This window comes from Sceloporus occidentalis, unplaced genomic scaffold (genome assembly GCF_023333645.1).
Source record: "Sceloporus occidentalis isolate IW3139 unplaced genomic scaffold, rSceOcc1.0.p SCAF_21, whole genome shotgun sequence".
NCBI classification, from domain to species: Eukaryota; Metazoa; Chordata; class Lepidosauria; order Squamata; family Phrynosomatidae; genus Sceloporus; species Sceloporus occidentalis.
In genome coordinates, this window is record NW_028317001.1 from 1029506 (window position 1) to 1055356 (window position 25851).

Here is a 25851-nt window from a genome sequence, read left to right on the forward strand (position 1 = left end):
GGGGCAGGCAGGGGCAGGGTCTTCTAGCTGCTCTGCCCCCATTGGCCAGCCTCGAGAAGAGGCGGAGCTTCAGCTTCTCTATGTAGCTCTATGCGTGGAAGAGTGAGCGAGGAGAGGAGCAGAGTGTCCTAGAGAGAAAGAGAGAGACAGACAGACAGGGAGGGTCAGCAGAGAGACAAGGCCTGGAACCACTAGGCTTCACTGCTGCACTGAGGGCTGGCTGGGCCTGGCTTGGGTCTACTGCTGCTGATGCTTTCCTTTGGCCACTGCCACTAAGGTGGGGAGGAAGGAGGCCCAGCAGTCCTTCTAGGCATGGGCCACTCTCTCTGAAGGTGGGAGAGTGGGACTCCCCAAAAGGGATTTTAATGCTTTTAATGGTGGCTCTCATGCTGTAGTGATGATGATGATGATGATGATGATGATGATGATGATGATGATTGATGATGATATTATCAGACCTGCGGGGCAGAGGATGGAGCTGCTGCCACACCTTAATCATCATTAATGCCACCTTCCTGGGCCTTCTTGATGTGCCCCACCGTAATGGCCATGGCTCTGTCTTATGGAACTCTAGGAATGTTCTTTTGGCTTGGCATTTTAAGTGTTGTTAAGGTTTGGAAATCCTGTTTGGGGTCCCTTCCGACTTTGGGGCCCTTTCATCCTCCATTATGGCTTCCCTGAAGGCCTCAAACTGACCACTGCCAAGCACTGAGCCAGAGGCGGCCATTTTGTGTCCCGGCGGCCATTTTGTGTTCTGGAGGCCATTTTGTGTTCCGGACGCCATTTTGTGCTGCTTGTGACTCAGTTGAGCAGAGGCCTCTCTTTCTCTCCTGAGGCTCCAGAGCCAGGAAGAAGCCAGGCTCCTTGGGCCAAAAGGAAGGAAGTGTGTCCCTTTGTGTGTCTTTTGTGTCTCTTTTCAGAGAGGGTTTTCATATTACACAGCTCTGCTCCTTCTGGGGAACATGGGTTTTAAAAGGGATCAGAAATGGGGAGGATAGTTTTAATACAAGCCTTATTATCATTATTCTTCACAAACATTGGGCTTTGACTACTATCCCTGTTTTTAATAACTGTTTCAATAACTGTCCAATAATTTTAAATAACTATCCAGTAATTTAATGGCATTTTGTTTTGGATGGGAGTGTTAGGGTTAGGGTTTGGCAGATCATGAAACATGTTTTTATTGTATTGTATGGATATTTTTATTGTAAGCTGCTAAAAGGTGGCCATTCTTGTGTAGTAATTGTCTTGTGATTAACTCCCACAACAGCCTTGTAAGGTAGGCTTCGTAGGCTCCTAGGGCTGGAAGGGAGCCCCAAGGGCCCAACAGTCAGCCCCATTCTGCCCTCCAAGTCCTCCGAAGAGATGGCCATGCAGCCAGAGACTCCTCCAAAGTTCTTTGAGGCAGCGTCTCCCATAGATTTGCTCACAGGTCATGGAGGTCCACAGTCCCATGGGAACCAGTTCTTTCCACCCCACTTTGGGAAAGGAGACCCCCTCAGCGCCCTGGACTCACTCCTGCCACTCATTCCTAGAATGGCTGGGACTCAGAGGGGTTCCTAGGCATTGCCACCTTCTGCTCTCCATGGCCATTGGCACTGACCTTTCCCCATTGCCTTTCCTCCCTCAGCCCTGTGGACCTCCTCCTCCTTCGCACTCAGAGCAACCCTTCTCTACGGTTGAGGAGACAGCCTCTGACCCAGGGAAGCTCCGGCAATAAAGGACTGCAGGAGAGGGCTGCAGGAATCAGGGTCTTTGCAGTGCAGGTAGGCCTTTATTCCTGGAGCTGAAAGAGGACCTTTGTTTAAATGTTTCAGTCCAGGATTGTGTGGAAGGGTTGCAGTTGAGAGAGTGAGCATGCTTTGCAGGTATAAAGTCCCAAATGCAGTCTCTGGCAGCATTGTCCTCCCAGAAGGTGGAAGTTGGATTTCCAGACCCCAGACGCACAGTGCGCCAGTGAGTCCTTTGTGTGCCGACTGTTTGTGTACATGTTGTTTACTAGAGCTTTGTGAGATATTTGTTTCACTGGGTTTATAAAATGAATTTCCATAGGTCTTCACATCCCCCAAATTAGCATAGACCAGGATGCAATCTTCCCTCATAAACCTATACAGAAGAAGCAGAAATTAGATATCTAAAACAAAGGAGTTTTGAACCAGCAAACAAGCCAGGAAGATGGCTTGCCAATAAAATAAGGAAGTTGAAACAACAAAACACGATTACGGAAATAAAGAAAGATTCGACATTAACATCTGTCCAAAATAAAATTAAGAAGGTCTTCCAAAAATTCTATGCTAAATTATATAAAGGATCTCAAATGTCTAGAGCCAAAATAGAGGAGTTTTTGGGAAAAGCTAACTTAAAGCCACTTTCAGACCAACAAAGAACTATATTAAATGGACCGATGACAACCGCAGAAATCATGGAAGTAATAAGAAAAAGGGAAAAAAGGGAAAACACCAGGAATGATGGCTTCATCGCCAGTTATCATAAAGTATTTGAGGATCGACTGTTAACACCACTCAAATTAACGATAAATGCCATCAAAGGAAACCATTATCCTGAAACATGGAAACAAGCTAATATAACTTTGCGGTTAAAAGAAGATATAGATGCAACTGAGGTAAAGAGCTATAGGCTAATTTCCTTATTAAATATGGATTATAAATTATTTTCTATGATAGACTCAAAAAAGTTCTTAAAGACTGGATTCACAAGGACTAATCGGGATTTCTCCCCCACAGACAACTCAGTGATAACATACGAAACGTCTTAAATATAATTGAATATTTAGAAAGGCACAACGGAAAAAAGTTTGCACTTTGTCGATTTAGAAAAGGCCTTCGATAACCTAGGATGGGATATGTCATTTGCGACACTTGAAATAATCGAAATAGGAGCTTCTTATTTAAGATAGGGGCAATGTATAAAGATCAAAGAGCCAAACTGTTAGCTATAAAAAGAAGAAGAAGAATTTAAGATTTCTAAAGGTACACGGCAAGCTTTCCCACTATCACCCCTTTTGTTCATTCTGATCCTTTAAGTGTGAATAATAGGATAAGATTAGAAAATAAGATCAATAGAATAAAAATTAACATACATTGAGTTTAAAATGAGAGTCTTTGCAGACAACATTTTGTATTCCCTGGAGAACCCAGAAAAGAGCATAAGGGAATTGATGGATGTAATACTGGAATTGGAATATGTTTCGGGACTAAAAGTAAACAGAGACAAAACAACAACAAAAAATATGGAGGAAAGGAAGAACAAATCCTGGTAGAAATTAGTGGATTTAAAGTGGGAAAGAAAGTTAAATATCTAGGAATAAATTTCACCAATAAAAACGCAGATCAGTTTCACAATAACTATGAGACAATAAGGAAGGAAATCAGAAAAGACCTAGAAATATGGGGGAAATTACACTTATCTCTATTAGGAAAAATATCACTGATCCAAATGAGTTTCCTTCCTGAAATACTGCTTCTGCTTCAAGCGATACCCATCATCCAGAATGAAAAACCATTGACTCTATGGCAAAAGGAATAAAAAAAGAGCCAGGATAAAAACAAAACTACTTTGTGATGACAAAAGTAGAGGAGGGCTGGGTTTACCAAAAAGAAAACTTTATGATGCTGCTTGTTGTTTAGTTTGGATTAGAGAATGGTTTATGTTAGAGAATGAACAATTGTTATGTCTGGAGGGTGAACATTTAAGATTTGGGTGGAATGGATCCCGAATTTACGGCAAAGAGAAAGTTCATAAAGAAAGCACAAATCATTTCGTAAGAAAAGCTGTATTGAAGATCTGGGGGGAAAAGAAGTGTAGAATATGTCCCAAAATACCTTCATGGTGTTCGTCACATGAGGCTCTTTTTGGGAGGAACAGTATCCAGAAAAGTCTATGGTTAAGATACAAGGATGTACTGAAAGAATCGCAAGGAAAACTAGAGATCAAACTTAAAGAATCTGGCCTAGATTTTTCAATGGTGTCTTTATCGTCGAATGAGGGAGAGGTTTAAAATAGATGTGAAATGAGAAGGAATACAAAATGAAAAGTGGGAATTGTGGAAGCCATGCTCCATGTTCATTCCATGCCTGATGAGTGTTGGAGAAGCATGCAGCTGTGTTTCTCTAGCCAGAAGCAAAAGGAAGGCCTTCTCCTCTGAGGGCCACTGGGGAGGTCAGGAGGTTTCAGCAGATGATGCGCTCATTTCACATCTAGCGACAGGGACATAGCCAGGGTCCTCTCCAATTCCCATCCCCTGACCCCCCTCCACTCTCACAAGGCATGGAGTGTCAGGACCATGGTGAACAGGTCTGAGGAAATGACAGGCATGTGGCCACTAGGTGGAGCTGTTGTGGGAGTCATTGACAGCTCTAGTGGCAGCATTTAAACAGTGCATCATTGGAATGTTGATGCAACTGTCAACTGTCATTCTCAACTGTCACTGAGGAAGAGTCAGACAGTGTGAGCCTCAGAGTGGGTTGTTACTGGTGTGGATGGTGGATGGTGTCGATGTATATAGTGTTGTACACAGTGGAACTTCTTATATGAATAAAAGCCTGATCTGAGAGAAGATTACAGTGTCTCTGCTCATTGAGAAAGCGACAGGTGTTTCTTCAGCTCACAAGCTACTGATTACAGTCAAGGTGGAGAATCTGGTGCCATACGTTAACGTGTTGCCTCACGTGCTGCGCAACACAGCAATGTCAAAAGCGTTTAACATGGAGTATCTGTTGTGTAGGCGAGCTGCAGTGAATCCCTGCTAGGTCCAGAGGGCTTTGTTTGGTGAAGAGGGAGGAAGGGGATACCCACCTCTGCATTGGCCCAAAGGCATATGTCACCTGCGTATCTCACTAGCAGCATGCTGTTCTCTGTGTCTTGACAAATCAAGCCTAACCCTAGTCTCTTTTCTCAGGAACTTCATCTCAGTCTCCTTCTACACAGCCTTGGGCCATATTTTGCTGAAAGAGACACAGGTGCAGGGCCACCAGGACAACCTAATGGCCAACACAGAGGCCAAGCAGAGGGAGTTGGGCTCCAAGAGGAAGAGGCTGTCGAAGTACAACAACTCGTTGGTGAGTTGACATCCTGACTATTAGTTTCCTTTGTGTCACTGCTGGGGCTGTTCATGAAAGTGAGCGGAGAACATATTGTTCCAATTTGGCAGAGAAAGTCCTGGTTAATCCTCTGTCACCCCACTTTTTCAGGGGCTTTCAAAGATGTAGCGGTTTCTCTCTCCTCCTCCCACTTTGCCCCTTCTCCTCAGCTGCCTTGGGTTGCTGCAAAGTGACTTCCAAGGAGTTTGCACCCCATCAACTCAAAAATGGGGACAGGAGAGGAGATAAGTTGCCAGGGTCTTCCCTTGCCAGGAGGCTGAAGCAAAAGCAAACTGCTGTGCCCTTCCTAGCTTGTGTGATCTTCCTCCTAAACAACCTTGGCCATCCTCACCACCTTCTGGTGTTGCTTGTCCACATGTGCCTTGCTTTTCCTGTCTGTGAAATGTTGGGGATATGGGAGACCATCTCTGGATCTAAATTGGGGGTGGCCCAGTGGCCTTCAAGTCCAGAATGCTCCCCAAAACTGTTTTTTTAAAATGACATTTGCCTCTGAAATGTGGCAAGAAATGGCTAAATGCACCATAATTCTTTTGTGGCTAAATGTACTCTATGTGTTGGGATAGTCAGTATCCTAATCCATCCTCAATATCCCAGCCATGGCCTAAATTATATTGTTTATTACATTGTATGTTATATTGAAAGGATTCAAGACAAACTGATCTGAAAGGCAGTAGCTTTTTGCTTGCTAACAGAATTTAAAGTTTATTTCTGAAGTGATGAAATAACATTTGGGAAGCACCATGTGCTTTCCTCCCCTTTTCTTTGTCACTCTCTGGATGAGGGCTATTTTCTATTTCAGGTGACCTTTGCCGATGTGGCAGTATATTTCTCCAAGGATGAATGGAATCTGTTGACGGCGAAACAGAAACTTTTGTACAATTCTGTAATGATGGACAATTATGAAAATGTGGCTTCTGTAGGTAAGGAACCTGAATCCATGGCTCTTTCTATAAAGACTGAGGGCCCTTTCATTATTATCATGTTGCTATGGTTCCACTAGAATTATAGAGTCATAGAGTTGGAATAGACCACAAGGGCCATACAGTTCAACCCCCTTCTGCCATGCAGGAATACACATCCAGCCTCTCTTTAAAGACCTCCAAAGAAGAGGACTCCACCAAACTCTAAGGGAATATATTCCACTGTCAAAGTGCTCTTACTGTCACAAAGTTCTTCCTAATGTTTAGGTGGAACCTCTTTCAATGTGTCTGGCATCCATTGCGGTGTCTCCTTTTCTCGGTGTCAGCAAAACGCAAGCCTGGTCCTTGCGCAACAGGACACCCTTTCAAATGTTTAAACATGGAGATCATATCCACCCTTTATCTTCTTTTCTCCAGGCTAAACATAACCAGCTCTCTAAGCTGCTCCTCATAGAGCTTGATGGTTTCCAGACCCTTCACCACTTTGGTTGCACTCCTTTGGACATGCTCCAATTTGTGAATATCCTTTTTGAATTGTGAGGCCCAGAACTGGACACAGGATTATTCCAAATGAGCCTTGACCAAAGCAGAATAGAGTGGCACTATTACTTCTCTTGTTCTAGAAACTATTCTTGTATTGATGCAGCCTAGAATCACATTGGCCTTTGTAGCTGCCTCATCACACTGTTGGCCCATGTTCAACTTGCGGTCTACTAGGAGTCCTAGATCCCTTTCAAGCCTAGATTAATTGTGATAGCAACATCCTGTAGAATATTTGAATCTGTAGTTCAGTGAGGCACTATTGCTCTCCAGGCTCTAAGGATTCTAATAACCCCATCCTAAACTGCCAATTCTAGGATTTTATGGGAAGAAGCCATGGAGATTAATGCTTTTCTCACCCAAATGGTACTCAGCACATCCCTGAGCAAGTTTCCTACCTCTTTTGGCCCCTCTTCCATCCTTTTAAGGCTCTGAAGAGTCTTCTTAGGGGAAAGCCCCCCTTGGGCCTGCAATGGCTCAGAGAGGGCCCAACAGTGGCAAAATGGCCTCCACTTCCCCAAAGGGATGTTTCGGGATCTTGAGGGGAAAAATATTATTTCATCTCCGCCCCCCCCCCCCCCCCGCAATACAATGTGGGGTTGCCCCTGAGATCTCCTCCAACCCCATCAGTAGTCCATGCCTGTCTTATAGATGTTTTAGGGCTGTTTTAGGGCTGCTCCCTGGCACTTCACCCTCACCAAAATTGGAGTCCAGGTCCCAGCCCCCTTGCTCTGCCTTTGCCAATGAATTATTTGTATATTGATTATCCTGCCTTTCTCAACAAATGGGCCTAAAAGGGATGTCATACTGAGGAGGGAGCTGACTTGTTTTCAGCTGTTCCAGAGACTAGGACCCGGAGCAGTGGATGCAAGCTACAGGAAAAGAGATTCCACCTCAACATTTGAAAAAACCTCTTGAGAGTAAGGGCTGTTCGACAGTGGAACACACTCCTTCCTCGGAGTGTAGTGGAGCCTTCTTCCTTGGAGGTCTTTAAACAGAGGCTGGATGGTCTGGGATGCTTCGATTGAGAGTTCCTGCATGGCAGGCGGTTGGACTGGATGGCCCTTGCGGTTTCTTCCAGCTCTATGACTCTATGATCCCTTTTATGCATCACACTCTGTGGGTTTGTGTCTGTAACAGAGAGACGGAGGGAAAGTGAAAAATAGAAAGGCAGGGAAGAGAGGCTGAAAATGAGATGCTGAAGCAGTGCAGATGGGCAAGAGGGAAGGTTGGAGAGCGGAGGGAGAAAGGGACGGGGATCTGGCAGATGGGAGCCAGGAGGGGAAGGATGGAGCAAAGCCAGGATCTCCTAGCTCTGTGCGGAGAGGAAGGGACCTCTGGGAAGGGCCAGGAGAGGGGCCTTGGGGATTGGGAGGCAGCCACCAACCTGACAGATTTTAAGAACCGAACTGGTGAGAACCGGCCTTGTCCTTGTTTTCGAACATATTAAGGGGTTCCATTTAGAAATTATGACTAATGTCTATGAAGAGAAGAAAGGGCAACACAAAAATGCCTTTTTGTCTAATGTTTCTTTTCCAACCTGAGCTTGCTTAGCTCCATGGGTGATTCCAGAGGCCCTTTGTTACCCGAAATGCTGGAGTCTGGGGAGGACACTCCCAAGTGCTATGCTTTCAGGGGAATTTCATACTTAGCTCAAAGGAGAGATTGGGGCAACAGTGGCCTGGGGACTCATCCCATTCCTGATCTCCCCCCCCCCCGGTGTTAGGGGGATCCCATCTATTCTCGAGCCCTATATAAATGAATGGGGCTCCGCACAGGCGCCATTAACCCTTATGGGGCATGCCGCCCCTTTTCCCAGTGTGGCTTTAGTGTATGCTGAAATCCGCATCAGACGTGCCTGCGTATGACACAGGTGCACTGTACACGCATGCACACACATATAGGTGTTCACACAAACACACAGGAACTAGGTAACAAAGGTGGGAGTGCGGAATAGATGTTAGGCTTTGCTAATGGTAATACATAACCTAGACGGAACTTGATTCCAATTGCTGAGGGTCCACAATGGGGAGAGAAGTCAGTAACTCCCATGGCAAGTGGAGCTGGCGAGTGTAGTGAGGCGTTTAGCAATGTAAACCAACAGAGTGTCTGTCTGCAACTGGACTGCAATATTTATACTGAAATGGTTGCTAGTGGGCAGAACCCGAGTTTTCTATAAGGTTTAAATCGTTTTAGAAAGTTTCCTGGGTGGGGGAAATATGGTCCAAAATCAAATTGAATGCAATGGGTGCTAGCTGCCAATACCTCAGACATAAGGGATTACCACACCGATCCTCAGGTCCTTGTTGCTCTGAATTCCAGTTCCGTTCACAAGCCAATGTACAGCGCAATGTGAGCACGATGCTCCCAGATGCAGCTCAACAATAACACAGCACAGTATGGAAACAACGTTCCAGATACAGGTATTGGCAATGCACTGGCCACATTTCACACTTAAAAATAAGTCACAGACACAGTTGATTTCATCCGAGTCTTTGGAGGTTCTCTATCTTGAGTTGCAATATAATCAAAATATTTGCAAGCTCTCCTCTCTGACTTCCATCATGTTCACCATCTCTTCTATACACAACTCCAATCCAATCCTATCCACAGCAATCCACATGTGTCCTGTATTGTGTATTGGTTGTGATCCATCTCCTGGTGCCACACAGCATGAAGCGTCCTCTGCTGTTGGCTTGCATCACACCATGTGCTCAGACTCAGGACTCTCTGGCCGTCTCACAGGATATGATGCCACTTTTCAATCAAAATATTTTACACATGTTTAAAGGAATCTTTTTTCAACAGTCTGTATGACTATCTGCTTCAACTGATTACCTCAAGGTAGTTCCCCCACAATCTCTTCTTTGCCAGCTCCTGTGGATAAGGATATAATCGTTTCATGGATTTGGGGCATCTGCGACAGGGTCCTGCTCAGGTCACCCACCCCAACTTTATTAATTTAATATCAAATAGGGAGGTGTGAACGTAGGGCTAAATCTTGGGCTAACACTTTCCTCTCTTAACTCTGATATTCAGTATTATTTTCCTTCTTTACAGAAGAACTTGTCAGTCATGAAAGCGTCCACACATCAGAGAAGCCATACAACTGCCAGCATTGTGGGAAATGTTTTTCTTTGAAGGGAGACTTAGCGAGACATCAGAGAGTCCACACAGGAGAGAAGCCATACAAATGCCAGCATTGTGGAACATGTTTTTCTTCAAAGAGAGACTTAGCAAGACACCAGAGAGTCCACACAGGAGAGAAGCCATACAAATGCCAGCAGTGTGGAAAATGCTTTTCTTTGAAGGTAAACTTAGTGAGACACCAGCGAATCCACACAGGAGAGAAGCCATACAAATGCCATCATTGTGGGAACTGTTTTTCTTTGAAGGGAGACTTAGCGAGACATCAGAGAGTCCACACAGGAGAGAAGCCATACAAATGCCAGCATTGTGGGAAATGTTTTTCTCAGCAGTCCTACCTAGTGACACACAAAAGAATCCACACAGGAGAGAAGCCATACAAATGCCAGCATTGTGGGAAATGTTTTTCTCAGCAGTCAAACCTACTGACACACAAAAGAATCCACAGAGGAGAGAAGCCATACAAATGCCAGCAGTGTGGAAAATGCTTTTCTTTGAAGGTAAACTTAGTGAGACACCAGAGAGTCCACACAGGAGAGAAGCCACACAAATGCCAGCAGTGTGGAAAATGCTTTTCTCGGAGGTCAGGCCTATTCAGTCACCAGAGAGGCAGCACAGGAGAGAAGCCACACAAACCCAAGAAGTGAATGAACATTATTTTTGTAAAGATGGAATACAATAATATTTTTTCCATCCAGCGGTGCTAAAAAGCCCATATGAATTTATTTGCACAGTTTCTCTGTCCATATGTCTGTTTATGTTTTAAAGTTATGTTTAGTAAAGTTTAGGTTTTAATTGCTACTAGTATAGATAATTGCTTTGGGTTATAAATTTGGCGGGGGATTATGGGTCGTGGTTTAGGTTAGTTAGATGGGGGGCTGGGGTTTGTTGCGGCTGGCTAGAATAGCAAGGATAGCATTCGGAATTTGTGGGATGTTGGCTGAAGAAAGTTGGGGACCTGTAGTAACAGAAAGGGATCCAGTTTCTTCGAATGTCTGGGGCAGGGAGAGATTGTGCGTGTGAGAGGGATGGCAAAGTGGGGGATAGATGGTGGGAATTGTAGGTGGGGGCTAGGTTTGGTAGAAGGTGGAGTTTTAGGTTTGGGGGTTTCAATATATTCTTTGGCTTGGGGAGGGCAGTTCTAGCTTAAACACTGAATTTCTGACTATGTGTTTTAATAAAGTTCTTTGCTATTTCAACAGACTGGACTCTTTGATGCGCAGAAGTTGTGAATTTGCACAAAACGGACCCTTTCTTCTCTCCTCATTCCTCAGCTCCATTTCCAGCCATAAGAACAGCAAAGGCAAACACACACACGAGATACGAGCCGACTTGGATGCCAGCATAATATAATAAGAAAAGATTTATTTCTAGCCCGCTCTATGAAGGAGAATCTGTGCTGGTTTCAACAATAAAATACATCGAGGTTACAATAAAATCCAAAAGACATCAACCCCCCCGATCCCAGTACTAAAACTGGATTAAATAATGAGAGTATAAATGTTGGGAGAAAATGCAGAGCTGAACTCAGAGCAATCTTGGAAGCTTGTGAGTAGATAGACAAACTGGCAGACTGGAGCTTTGCCAGGAAACACAACTGCTAGATTAAAGCACCGTAGGCTGGCTTTTCTCCAAGAGGCACTGTTTATTTTTGGTTGCAAAACATACACGAGAGCTAGACCAACCCCATCCACCAATTACAAAACCCACACTGTACAATGACGATCTGAGCTTATATACACTTTTGCCATGTGGCAATCTAGCTCAACCCCTTCCTGTACAATTTCCTGTGTTACCTGGATTACTGTCCATCATTCCAGATGTCACCGCATATTTACACAAGTGCTATGTGCTGCTCTCTGGCACACTCTGCCACAATCTTGGACAATCCCCTGCTGTCTGGAGCCACAGCTGCAACCAATTCCTGGTTAAGAGCAGCGAGTGTCCATTAGCTTCTCTGCCACATCTGAACATTTTCAATGCTGCTCCATACCTCAACAATAAAAACAGTAAAGACATTCCAGTGACTCTGTGAATAAGATCATACTGGATCATTGTGAATCTGTGAGTACTGAGGATGGGGACAAGCTCCTTGGAAGTGTGAAGAAGACAACTTGCCCTCTCAACCCTTGCCTTTCATGGCTGGTCATCCAAGGAGGAGATGCTCTGAGGACTCACCTGAGATATATCATAGATGCATCTCTTAGGGAGGGCTATTTTCCATCTTGCTTAAAAGAAGCAGTGATACGGCTGCTTCTGAAAAAGCCCTCCCCAGATCCCTTGGACATGAAGAATTACAGAGCGGTCTCCCGTCTTCCATTTCTCTTCAACTCCAAACAGTCTTGGATGAAACAGATTACCTAGATCCATTTCAACCTGGCTTCAGGATGGGATACAGAGTCAAGATTGCTATGGTTACCTAGATGATCTCCGCTTGAGTATCGACAGGGGAAGTGTGACCCTGTTGATGCTTTTGGGCCTCTCAGTGGCTTTTGATACTATTGACCATGGCATCCTTCTGGAACTCCTGAGGGAATTGGGGATCGGGGGCACGGCATTGCAATGCTTCCGGTCCTATTTCTCCAGCAGATTCCAGATGGAGATGCTTGGGGACAGTTGCTCCTCTATGAGGGATCTTAAATGCAGCGTTCTCCAGGGTGCCATCCTATCTCCAATGCTAGTCAACATCTACATCAAACCGCCAAGAGAGTTCATCCGGAGGCATGGGGCGGGTGCTTTCTGTATGCTCATGACATCCAGAGGTATCTTAGTGTCAACTAAAGAACGTATCTCCCTCTGAATGAATGTCTTGAAGCAGTAATGGGCTGGATGAGGAACAACAGATTGAAACTGAATTCAGATTAAACGGAGGTGTGTATTGTTGGAGGTCCTATTCTCGGTATGGAGGTCTGTTAACCGGTCCTGGATGGAGTCACACTTCCCCTAAAGGACTGTCTTTGCAGTTTAGGGGTGCTCTTGAATCCGTTGCTCCAGATGTCAGCTCAGATAGATAGGATGGCCAAGAGTGCCTGTTATCAGCTTTGGTTGATACGCCAACTGCGTCCCTTCTTGGAACCTGAAGACCTAAACACTATGGTGCATGCGCTGGTAACCTCACGTCTTGACTTCGGTAATGTGCTCTACATAGGGCTACCCTTGTATTAAGTCCGGAAAGTTCAACTAATCCAAAATATGGCTGCCAGCAGTGGATGGAAGCTCTAGGAATAGAGATTCCACCTCAACATTAGGAGGAACATCCTGACAGTAAGGGCTGTTCGACAGTGGAACAAACTCCCTCGGAGTGTATTGGAGTCTCCTTCCTTAGAAGTCTTCAAACAGAGGCTGGATGGCCATCTGTCAGGGATGCTTTGATTGAGAGTTCCTGCATGGCGGGGTAGGACTGGATGGCCCTAGTGGTCTCTTCCAACTCTATGATTCCAGGATTCTTTGATTCTGAGATCACAATGGGACAGCCTCAATGCTTCAGGTAAGGAGCACCAGACTGAAATCAAAATGTGCAGACTCAATGCATGAGGGAAGGAGCATCAGCCTTAGGTCACAAATGGGGCCTCCCGACTTACCGGGCAGGCCGAGTTGCTGGGGCTGATCAGGGCGGTCGCCCGGTGTGGGCGCATGCGGGGGTGGCCGCGGGAGGGCCCGCGTGTCGGGCGGCCCTCCGGGCCGGCATGGCGGCGGACACCCCTGCGGCGGCAGACTCCAGCTCCCAGGAGCCCTGGGAGTGGAAGCGTCGGGGGCCGCCGCTCCTGGACTACAGCTCCCAGCATCCCTTGGGAGCGGAAGCGGCCCGCATTGGCTGGCGCGGGAGGGGTGTCGGCCACTCTCATTGGCAGGGAGCCCAAGGAGGCGGTCCTCTCGGGGGCTCCCAGCCGCTGATTGGCTGGAGGGCCTTTTTAGGCCGTGGATCGCCGGTGGCCGGCGCCATTTTGAGTTCTTGGCTCGGAGAGGCAGCGTGGGGCTGCAACTCTCCGGCGCTGCTTCGCCCTCCACCCTCGTGGAACGGGGCCAAGAGCAGTTGCAGCCAGGACTTTGGAGCTGCCTGCTCCACTTTGTAGGGGCGTTAGCGGCAGAGCTAGCGGCGGCGTGAGTAGCGACCAGACTCCGCGGAGCCGCTTGCCCCCCCCCCCCCGCACTCCTAATTTTAGGGGCGGTAGAAGGAAGATCACCTGGGCTTGCCTCTCCATTGCAGCTGACCTCAACTTCGGCCAGGTACTATATCTTCCTCTCTGGTTCAGTGGGGCACTGGGGCTGCCCTCTTACAAGCATGCCGCCAACTCAGTCCCATCTCGTCCAGCGACCAGGGGCCAAAGTGGGCGGGCACCTAAATCTTGGGCAGACCTGGCTCCCAAGCCACGCAAGCAGCGCCCACCACAGCCACCAGGGGGGGCTGCAACATCCAGCCTCCACCCTCAGTCGGGTCAGACAAATGACACACCCCAAACAGACACGTTGCCCACGGGACAGATATCAGAGACAGCAGCTGCGACTCCGCCCCAACCTACGAACTCAGAAACCCCGGCAGATATTACTAGAATTCTCGCTGCCTTTCTGGAGCAACAGCGTATCTCATCACAGCAGCCCTCCTTGCCAGCTCAAACGTCTGTCCAGCACCAGGCTGGGGACCCAGCCGTGGCAGTGATTGACCCCCCTCCACCTGCCATGGAGGGGCAGACTGCGACAAGCCTCCTACAGGCCCTCACTGCTTTCCTGGAGCAACAGCGCAAGGCACCTCAACGTCCACCAAGATCACCATCACCACCTGCCCAGCCTCCCGCCGGTGAGCCAGCAGAATTATCGGCTTCACCCCCTCCTCCAGCTTTGGACAGCCAGGCAATGGCAAGTTTTTCGCGCATCCTTTCCGAGTGCATGCAGCGGATGGACCAGCGCGAGCGAGGAAGACAACGTAGACGAACTCGTGAAGAGACATCTAGAGCCAGTACCGCTAGATCGAGCTCTTCATCCAGCAGCAGCTCCTTGGGTTCTAGCTCCTCCTCTTCATCCTCGACATCCTCGTCCAGTTCCAGATCATCCCATAGATCTTCAGGACATAAGAAGAGGTCCAAAAGAAAGAAGCGCAACAAGAAGAGCCGTAGGCGCGACAACAGAGTGGCCAATACAGGGGGTGGTGAGTCCTCCATACCACGGGGAAGACAGGACTATTGGGTTGCAGGTGCTGATATCCCAGGCATGCCGGCCTGGGCTGCCAGACGCAGGTCCAGGCGTCAGGGGATAGAAGGGGTCTGGGTCGACGGTCAAGCTCCTCCCTTCCCACTCCCAGCCAGGGGCGATACCTATCCAGGCCTTCACCTTCCCAAGTCCACCAGAAAGCGGATTCTTAAGGGGAAATATGTTGATGTTTTCTCCCTTTTGGAGCCCCTGGGTGAGGAGGCCGCCTCCCCATCACGGAAAAAAGGTGACAAGAAGCATAGGCCGCGCCAAGCGGAGCGCAATTTCTCCAATTGGACCGAGGGTTTTTGCACTTTTCTAGGGGTTGTTTCCATGGCTTACCCAGACAGGGCTTGGCATCTAGTTAACCACATGTCCAATGTTCACAAAGCCAGAGCTATAGCTGGCGAGGCAGCCGCCATCGCCTATGATGCTGCCTTCCGTAAGCGGGCCTCTGAGAGCAGCATGGATAGGTGGGACCAAATCAACAGCGATGTCTGGCTACTTTGGGTGGGCCCTCACATCAAGGGAAAGTCCGATCCCAAATACTCCAGGTGGGCATCCAAAAAAGACTCCCGCAGGCTTCTCTGCTGGGAGTTCAATCTAGGTAGATGTGTCAGGTCGGTGTGCAAGTATGACCACTGCTGTGAGGTATGCATGGGCCCTCATGGCAAGCTAGCTTGCACCCGCACCTCGGGCGCCCACCAGCCCTTTCGTCAGGGACGCCCGACCCCTGCAGCCTCCGGTAAACGAGACGTTCCCCCCACAACCACCACCGGGGGGTTGGGGGGTCCAAAATTAGCTCCCCAGGGCTGTTCTGTCTCCTTACTCCCTTGCTCCTACACCTGTCCGCCCGGCCGCCTTAATCAAGCTCCTTCAGGGATACCCCCTCCGGGAGTCAGCCAAGTTCCTGGCTGATGGTTTCTCTCTAGGGTTCAGGATTCCTGCCCAGGGCCCCCGGGAGGCTTCTGATGCCCGCAACCTCAAGTCCGCCAGGGACATGCCTGAGGTTCTCAAAGCCAAACTGGACAAGGAAATCAAAGCGGGCAGGGTGGCGGGCCCCTTCCCCTCCCCACCCTTCCCTAACCTCAGGGTCTCCCCACTGGGAGTGGTGCCCAAAAAGACTGCCGGTGAATTTCGCCTAATTCACCACCTCTCCTACCCACCAGGTAGGTCCGTCAACGATGCCATCCCGCCCGAGCTGTGCTCGGTCCGCTATGCATCATTCGATCATGCAGTTAGGCTCATCAGATCATGTGGCCGGGGACCTCTTATGGCTAAGTGTGACATCCAGTCAGCCTTCCGGCTACTCCCTGTCCACCCAGATGATCACTGCCTGCTTGGGTTCCGATTCGAAAACCAATGGTATTTCGATAAGGCGATGCCCATGGGCTGTTCCATCAGCTGTGCGGCATTCGAGACCTTCAGCTCCTTTCTCGAGTGGGAGGTCAAGAGACGGGCCACCTCCCCTTTGGTCACCCACTACTTGGATGACTTCCTTTTCGCAGGCAGGGCGGGTGACACCGGCTGTGCCAAGCTTCTTGCCACCTTCCAGGCCCTCACTGATGAGCTAGGGGTCCCTTTGGCATCAGAAAAGACTGAAGGCCCCACCACTTCCCTCTCCTTCCTGGGCATACACCTAGATTCATTGGCCGGTGTTTCCTGATTGCCCGAGGACAAGCTCCTCAAGCTCCATACACTAATCAAGGCCACCCTGTCGGCCCCTAAGGCGACCCTCAAAGAGATTCAGACCATCCTTGGTCACCTCAATTTCGCCTGTAGGGTGGTCTCACCTGGTAGGGCTTTCTGTGCCAGGCTTGCCAGGGCCACGGCAGGTGTTCGGGCCCCTCACCACCACATCCGCCTTTCCAAGGGTATCAAACAAGACCTCCTCATGTGGGATAGATTTCTTGATCACTTTAACGGGATTTCCCTTTGGCAGCGCCCATGGGCCCTGGGTCCAGGCCTCCAAATCCATTCCGATGCAGCAGGCAGCCAGGGTTTCGGGGTCTATTTCGAAGGCCACTGGTGCGCCCAGCGCTGGCCAGATCACTGGTTGACCACTGACATCCTAAGGGACCTTACCTTCCTTGAATTCTTTCCCATCTTAGTGGCAGTTCGTTTATGGGGCAGCGAGTTAGCCAATAAAGAGGTTACCTTCTGGTGCGACAACCAGGCGGTTGTCAGGGTCATCAACACCCAAACCTGCAAGTCTGAAAGGGTCATGCTCCTGTTACGCCCTTTTGTGCTCCTTTGTCTCAACAAGAATATCACTTTCAAAGCCCGAATTGTGCCTGGTCTCGATAATAATTTGGCAGATGCCTTGTCTCGTTTTCAGGAGGCCAGGTTCCGGCGGTTGGCACCGGGAGCAGACACCTCTCCCACTCCCTTCCCTCAGGAACTATGGAACATTGGAAGTTTGTTGTGATTCAGGGCGTCCTGGCTTCGGTGGCCCCTGCCACCCTCCGAGCCTATGACGGAGCCATCTCCAAGCTACATGCCTTTTTCGGGGCTTCAGGCCTCAGCCCCCACTGGCCTATCCAGACTGAGACAGTCTTACAGTTCCTGGTGTGGCTCCGGGAGACAGGGATCGCTCCTCGCACCATGGCAGTCCACCTGGCGGGGATCTCCTTCTTTTCTAAAGCGAGCGGCGTCCAAGACCCCTGCTCGTCGTTCCTGGTGCGCAGGGCCCTTGAAGGGTGGCGGAGAACGGCCCCCCGGAGGTCTGATGGCAGGAGGCCCATCTGCTTCGAGATCCTCTGCTCCATTTCCACTCACCTGAAACATGTCTGCCACTCAAAAGCTGAAGCCAGCCTTTTCCAGACGACATTTGTCACGGCTTTCTTTGGGGCTTTCAGGGTCAGCGAGCTAGTTTCCTCGGCCAAGGTGGGCGGGTCTAATAGATGCTTACAGGTGGGGGACGTGGTCTTGGCATCCAAGGCCGTTTTCATAACCCTCCGAATGTCTAAGGGTGACCAGCTGGGAAAAGGGGCCACCATCACCCTATATAAGCTGCGGGGCCACCGCCTGTGCCCTGTGAAAAATCTCCACAGATACCTGTCATCCCGCACGAACGTGAGGGGCCCACTATTCACCCACGAGGATGGCTCTCCTCTCACTCTGTACCAGTTAGTGTCGGTGCTCCGGATGGCCCTGCGACGAGCTGGTTTACCCGCCATGGAGTTCGGCAGCCACGCTTTCCGCATCGGGGCTGCTACTTCTGCTGCACAGTGCGGGATGACTCAGGACTCTATCAAGAAGCTGGGGAGATGGAGGTCCAGGGCGTTCAAGGGGTACATCCGCCCACGCTTGGACCAGTTTCATGGACTCTTGGGGGGCTCAAATTTAGGTCGAGGGTTGGCAGAAGGCGGCCCTCTCTAGGGCTTGGCCTTCGTGGCGGAAGCATAGGTCTCGGATCTGGTGGGCGTGGTTTACTGTGCTGCGGAGCACAGGATCGGGAGTCATCTCGGGACCCGGGGGTGCTGAGGGAGAGCGATGTCGCCAATGCGGGGGCGACATGGATTCAGCGTCCCCCGGTGACAAGGGTGGCAAATACGCATGGGTGCATAGCCGAAGGGGTGCAAGGTCGCGCACCTGGTCGGTTACCCCTCTGTGGTCCCGATGCCTGGTCGTGTCCAGGCATATTCAGTTCATTGACCAACGCGGGTTGGTGGATGACAGATCCGGACCTTATGCTTTTCGGGCCAACCCTCCTTTCAGTTATGTATAGTTAATAAAGTTGTGGCCAATTTCTGCCAATTGCTTGTCTTAGTGGTCTTTATTTCAGTTGTGGTTGTCTTGGTGGTCCCTATTTTATACAGCCCTGCCCAACTCCACAGCAAATGGGGCCTCCCGACTTACCGGGCAGGCCGAGTTGCTGGGGCCGATCAGGGCGGTCGCCCGGTGTGGGCGCATGCGGGGGTGGCCGCGGGCGGGCCCGCGTGTCGGGCGGCCCTCCGGGCCGGCATGACGGCAGACGCCCCCGCGGCGGCGGACTCCCGCTCCCTGGAGCCCTGGGAGCGGAAGCGTTGGGGGCCGCCGCTCCTGGACTACAGCTCCCAGCATCCCTTGGGAGCGGAAGAGGCCTGCATTGGCTGGCGCGGGAGGGGTGTCGGCCACTCTCATTGGCAGGGAGCCCGAGGAGACGGTCCTCTCGGCGGCTCCCAGCCGCTGATTGGCTGGAGGGCCTTTTTAGGCCCTGGATCGCCGGTGGCCGGCGCCATTTTGAGTTCCTGGCTCCCCACCCACCCTCCCTAGTCTGGGCGAATGCTAAGGTGCTGTCACAACTCGAAGGGGCGGAAGCATAGGTCTTGGATCTGGTGGGCGTGGTTTACTGTGCTGCGGAGCACAGGATCGGGAGTCATCTCGGGACCCGGGGGTGCTGAGGGAGAGCGATGTCGCCAATGCGGGGGCGACATTGATTCAGCGTCCCCCGGTGACAAGGGTGGAAAATGCGCATGGGCGCATAGCCGAAGGGGCGCAAGGTCACGCACCTGGTCGGTTACCCCTCTGTCGTCCCGATGCCTGGTCGTGTCCAGGCATATTCAGTTCATTGACCAACGCGGGTTGGTGGATGACAGATCTGGACCTTATGCTTTTCTGGCCAACCCTCCTTTCAGTTATGTATAGTTAATAAAGCTGTGGCCAATTTCTGCCAATTGCTTGTCTTAGTGGTCTTTATTTCAGTTGTGGTTGTCTTGGTGGTCCCTATTTTATACAGCCCTGCCCAACTCCACATCAATGGGCCATTCTCAATCCAGGTAAAGAGCACCTTAACTGATAATAGTCCCATTTCAATCTTTAAGGCAAGGAACTTTAGGCTGAGATCACAATTAGCCAGTCTCAGTTATTCAGGTAAGATGCATGAGCCAGAAGTCACAATGGGCCAGTCGCAATCCTTCAGGTAAGGAGCATCAGACTGAGGTCAAAATGGGCCAGTCTCAAAATGGCCGCTGGACCACAAAATGGCTGCCAGAACACAAAATGGCTGCCCCAGCCTCAGCTCTTTGCAGTTGGCAGTTTGAGGCCTTCAAGAAACCCATAATAGAGGATGTAACATCCCTAAAGTCAGAAGTGACCCCAAACAGGATTTCCCAGCCTTAAGAATACCCAAAAGTTTTCCTGATGCTCTAATATAGAGACTCCCTGAGATAGTCAGTATTCGCAAGCAAAGGAGGGCCAAGAGAGCCCTGGAGAGCCTTGCCTTGGGGTGGCTCTGGATCTCTAGTGCCGCAAGAAAGTACAAATCCCAGGATTCCACAGGAAGGAGCCAGGAGAGTTAACACAGTTTCGAACTGGAATATTTCTGCAGTGCAGATACAGCCTGAGCTGGTTGTAAAAGGGTCGAATAATGGTTTTACTTTCAAAAAATAAGCTCTTTTTTCTGTCTAATCCTTACTTTCGTTGTTGTTTCTTTGTGTCTATATTTGTTTGTTTTATTCTTGGTAATGTGAGATGGTCTGCTTTGTCAACTTCCTTCATGAGTAAAAATCTCTTAGTAAGTAAGAAAACTGGGGAGGCTTTTAAAACCTCCCAAAGGAGCTGCTTTTGGCCTTTTTTCTAAGAGGGGGCAGTCTTCCTCTTAGAAGCCAAAGCCCAATGTTTGTGAAGAAGAAGAATCAGGCTTGTATTAAAACTATCCTCCCCATTTCTGATCCCTTTTAAAACCCATGTTCCCCATAAGGAGCAGAGCTCTGTAATATGAAAACCCTCTCTGAAAAGAGACACAAAAGACAACAAAGGGACACACTTCCTTCCCTTTGGCCCAAGGAGCCTGGCTTCCTTATCACTCTAAAGCTTCAGGGAGAGAAAGAGAAGCCAATGGTCAGAGGAGGTTCTGGAACATTATTCCCCACAGTCACAAGCAGCACACAAAATGGCTGCCAGAAAACAAAATGGCTGCCAGAAAACAAAATGGCCACCAGAAAACAAAATGGCTGCCAGAATGCAAAATGTGAGTCTGGGGCAGGCAGGGGCAGGGTCTTCTAGCTGCTCTGCCCCCATTGGCCAGCCTCGAGAAGAGGCGGAGCTTCAGCTTCTCTATTTAGCTCTATGCGTGGAAGAGTGAGCGAGGAGAGGAGCAGAGTGTCCTAGAGAGAAAGAGAGAGACAGACAGACAGGGAGGGTCAGCAGAGAGACAAGGCCTGGAACCACTAGGCTTCACTGCTGCACTGAGGGCTGGCTGGGCCTGGCTTGGGTCTACTGCTGCTGATGCTTTCCTTTGGCCACTGCCACTAAGGTGGGGAGGAAGGAGGCCCAGCAGTCCTTCTAGGCATGGGCCACTCTCTCTGAAGGTGGGAGAGTGGGACTCCCCAAAAGGGATTTTAATGCTTTTAATGGTGGCTCTCATGCTGTAGTGATGATGATGATGATGATGATGATGATGATGATGATGATGATGATGATATCAGACCTGCGGGGCAGAGGATGGAGCTGCTGCCACACCTTAATCATCATTAATGCCACCTTCCTGGGCGTTCTTGATGTGCCCCACCGTAATGGCCATGGCTCTGTCTTATGGAACTCTAGGAATGTTCTTTTGGCTTGGCAGTTTAAGTGTTGTTAAGGTTTGGAAATCCTGTTTGGGGTCCCTTCCGACTTTGGGGCCCTTTCATCCTCCATTATGGCTTCCCTGAAGGCCTCAAACTGACAACTGCCAAGCACTGAGCCAGAGGCGGCCATTTTGTGTCCCGGCGGCCATTTTGTGTCCTGGAGGCCATTTTGTGTCCCGGAGGCCATTTTGTGTTCCGGAGGCCATTTTGTGTTCCGGAGGCCATTTTGTGCTGCTTGTGACTCAGTTGAGCAGAGGCCTCTCTTTCTCTCCTGAGGCTCCAGAGCCAGGAGGAGGCCAGGCTTTTTGGGCCAAAAGGAAGGAAGTGTGTCCCTTTCTGTGTCTTTTGTGTCTCTTTTCAGAGAGGGTTTTCATATTACACAGCTCTGCTCCTTCTGGGGAACATGGGTTTTAAAAGGGATCAGAAATGGGGAGGATAGTTTTAATACAAGCCTTATTATCATTATTCTTCACAAACATTGGGCTTTGACTACTATCCCTGTTTTTAATAACTGTTTCAATAACTGTCCAATAATTTTAAATAACTATCCAGTAATTTAATGGCATTTTGTTTTGGATGGGAGTGTTAGGGTTAGGGTTTGGCAGATCATGAAACATGTTTTTATTGTATTGTATGGATATTTTTATTGTAAGCTGCTAAAAGGTGGCCATTCTTGTGTAGTAATTGTCTTGTGATTATCTCCCACAACAGCCTTGTAAGGTAGGCTTCGTAGGCTCCTAGGGCTGGAAGGGAGCCCCAAGGGTCAAACAGTCAGCCCCATTCTGCCCTCCAAGTCCTCCGAAGAGATGGCCATCCAGCCAGAGACTCCTCCAATGTTCTTTGAGGCAGCGTCTCCCATAGATTTGCTCACAGGTCATGGAGGTCCACAGTCCCATGGGAACCAGTTCTTTCCACCCCACTTTGGGAAAGGAGACCCCCTCAGCCCCCTGGACTCACTCCTGCCACTCATTCCTAGAATGGCTGGGACTCAGAGGGGTTCCTAGGCATTGCCACCTTCTGCTCTCCATGGCCATTGGCACTGACCTTTCCCCATTGCCTTTCCTCCCTCAGCCCTGTGGACCTCCTCCTCCTTCGCACTCAGAGCAACCCTTCTCTACGGTTGAGGAGACAGCCTCTGACCCAGGGAAGCTCCGGCAATAAAGGACTGCAGGAGAGGGCTGCAGGAATCAGGGTCTTTGCAGTGAAGGTAGGTCTTTATTCCTGGAGCTGAAAGAGGACCTTTGTTTAAATGTTTCAGTCCAGGATTGTGTCGAATGGTTGCAGTTGAGAGAGTGAGCCATGCTTTGCAGGTATAAAGCCCCAAATGCAGTCTCTGGCAGCATTGTCCTCCCAGAAGGTGGAAGTTGGATTTCCAGACCCCAGACGCACAGTGCGCCAGTGAGTCCTTTGTGTGGGGACTGTGTGTGTACATGTTGTTTACTAGAGCTTTGTGAGATATTTGTTTCACTGGGTTTATAAAATGAATTTCCATAGGTCTTCACATCCCCAAAATTAGCATAGACCAGGATGCAGTCTTCCCTCATAAACCTATACAGAAGAAGCAGAAATTAGATATCTAAAACAAAGGAGTTTTGAACCAGCAAACAAGCCAGGAAGATGGCTTTCCAATAAAATAAGGAAGTTGAAACAACGAAACACGATTACGGAAATAAACAAAGATTCGACATTAACATCTGGCCAAAATAAAATTAAGAAGGTCTTCCAAAAATTCTATGCTAAATAATATAAAGGATCTCAAACGTCTAGAGCCAAAATGGAGGAGTTTTTGGGAAAAGCTAACTTAAAGCCACTTTCAGACCAACAAAGAACTATATTAAATGGACCGATGACAACAGCAGAAATCATGGAAGTAATAAGAAAAAGGGAAAAAAGGGAAAACACCAGGAATGATGGCTTCATCGCCAGTTATCATAAAGTATTTGAGGATCGACTGTTAACACCACTCAAATTAACGATAAATGCCATCAAAGGAAACCATTATCCTGAAACATGGAAACAAGCTAATATAACTTTGCGGTTAAAAGAAGATATAGATGCAACTGAAGTAGAGCTATAGGCTAATTTCCTTATTAAATATGGATTATAAATTATTTTCTATGATAGACTCAAAAAGGTTCTTAAAGACTGGATTCACAAGGACTAATCGGGATTTCTCCCCCACAGACAACTCAGTGATAACATACGACACGTCTTAAATATAATTGAATATTTAGAAAGGCACAACGGAAAATAATTTGCACTTTGTCGATTTGGAAAAGGCCTTCGATAACATAGGATGGGATATGTCATTTGCGACACTTGAAATAATCGAAATAGTAGCTTCTTATTTAAGATAGGTGCAATGTATAAAGATCAAAGAGCCAAACTGTTAACTATAAAAAGAAGAAGAAGAATTTAAGATTTCTAAAGGTACACGGCAAGCTTTCCCACTATCACCCCTTTTGTTCATTCTGATCCTTGAAGCGTGAATAATAGGATAAGATTAGAAAATAAGATCAATGGAATAAAAATTAACATACATTGAGTTTAAAATGAGAGTCTTTGCAGACAACATTTTGTATTCCCTGGAGAACCCAGAAAAGAGCATAAGGGAATTGATGGATGTAATACTGGAATTGGAATATGTTTCGGGACTAAAAGTAAACAGAGACAAAACAACATTAATAACATAAAATATGGAGGAAAGGAAGAACAAATCCTGGAAGAAATTAGTGGATTTAAAGTGGGAAAGAAAGTTAAATATCTAGGAATAAATTTCACCAATAAAAACGCAGATCAGTTTCACAATAACTATGAGACAGTAAGGAAGGAAATCAGAAAAGACCTAGAAATATGGGGGAAATTACACTTATCTCTATTAGGAAAAATATCACTGATCCAAATGAGTTTCCTTCCTGAAATACTGCTTCTGCTTCAAGCGATACCCATCATCCAGAATGAAAAACCCTTGACTCTATGGCAAAAGGAATAAAAAAAGAGCCAGGATAAAAACAAAACTACTTTGTGATGACAAAAGTAGAGGAGGGCTGGGTTTACCAAAAAGAAAACTTTATGATGCTGCTTGTTGTTTAGTTTGGATTAGAGAATGGTTTATGTTAGAGAATGAACAATTGTTATGTCTGGAGGGTGAACATTTAAGATTTGGGTGGAATGGATCCCGAATTTACGGCAAAGAGAAAGTTCATAAAGAAAGCACAAATCATTTCGTAAGAAAAGCTGTATTGAAGATCTGGGGGGAAAAGAAGTGTAGAATATGTCCAAAAATACCTTCATGGTGTTCGTCACATGAGGCACTTTTTGGGAGGAAAGGTATCCAGAAAACTCAATGGTTAAGATACAAGGATGTACTGAAAGAATCGCAAGGAAAACTAGAGATCAAACTTAAAGAATCTGGCCTAGATTTTTCAATGGTGTCTTTATCGTCGAATGAGGGAGAGGTTTAAAATAGATGTGAAATGAGAAGGAATACAAAATGAAAAGTGGGAATTGTGGAAGCCATGCTCCATGTTCATTCCATGCCTGATGAGAGTGTTGGAGAAGCATGCAGCTGTGTTTCTCTAGCCAGAAGCAAAAGGAAGGCCTTCTCCTCTGAGGGCCACTGGGGAGGTCAGGAGGTTTCAGCAGATGATGCGCTCATTTCACATCTAGCGACAGGGACATAGCCAGGGTCCTCTCCAATTCCCATCCCCTGACCCCCCTCCACTCTCACAAGGCATGGAGTGTCAGGACCATGGTGAACAGGTCTGAGGAAATGACAGGCATGTGGCCACTAGGTGGAGCTGTTGTGGAAGTCATTGACAGCTCTAGTGGCAGCATTTAAACAGTGCATCATTGGAATGTTGATGCAACTGTCAACTGTCATTCTCAACTGTCACTGAGGAAGAGTCAGACAGTGTGAGCCTCAGAGTGGGTTGTTACTGGTGTGGATGGTGGATGGTGTCGATGTATATAGTGTTGTACACAGTGGAACTTCTTATATGAATAAAAGCCTGATCTGAGAGAAGATTACAGTGTCTCTGCTCATTGAGAAAGCGACAGGTGTTTCTTCAGCTCACAAGCTACTGACTACAGTCAAGGTGGAGAATCTGGTGCCATACGTTAACGTGTTGCCTCACGTGCTGCGCAACACAGCAATGTCAAAAGCGTTTAACATGGAGTATCTGTTGTGTAGGCGAGCTGCAGTGAATCCCTGCTAGGTCCAGAGGGCTTTGTTTGGTGAAGAGGGAGGAAGGGGATACCCACCTCTGCATTGGCCCAAAGGCATATGTCACCTGCGTATCTGACTAGCAGCATGCTGTTCTCTGTGTCTTGACAAATCAAGCCTAACCCTAGTCTCTTTTCTCAGGAACTTCATCTCAGTCTCCTTCT

At 48.2% G+C, this 25851-nt stretch overlaps 1 protein-coding gene across 3 annotated transcripts; it reads left to right on the forward strand.

The window, feature by feature from the left end:
* The first annotated feature begins 285 nt into the window (after positions 1 to 285).
* LOC149301322 (uncharacterized) lies at positions 286 to 10390 on the forward strand. 3 transcript variants are annotated; one of them, XM_089484220.1, is made up of 4 exons: positions 286 to 332; positions 4919 to 5078; positions 5920 to 6040; positions 9641 to 10390. In XM_089484220.1, the coding sequence occupies exons 2-4, from the start codon at positions 5004 to 5006 to the stop codon at positions 10372 to 10374; spliced, it is 930 nt and encodes a 309-aa protein (XP_089340346.1). In that variant the 5' UTR covers positions 286 to 332; positions 4919 to 5003; the 3' UTR covers positions 10375 to 10390. The 3 variants fall into 3 exon arrangements, with proteins under 3 accessions (XP_089340346.1, XP_089340347.1, XP_089340345.1); XM_089484221.1 differs by lacking the exon at positions 286 to 332 and adding an exon at positions 4452 to 4611; XM_089484219.1 differs by lacking the exon at positions 286 to 332 and having other exon boundaries at positions 4806 to 5078.
* The last annotated feature ends 15461 nt before the right edge of the window (positions 10391 to 25851 follow it).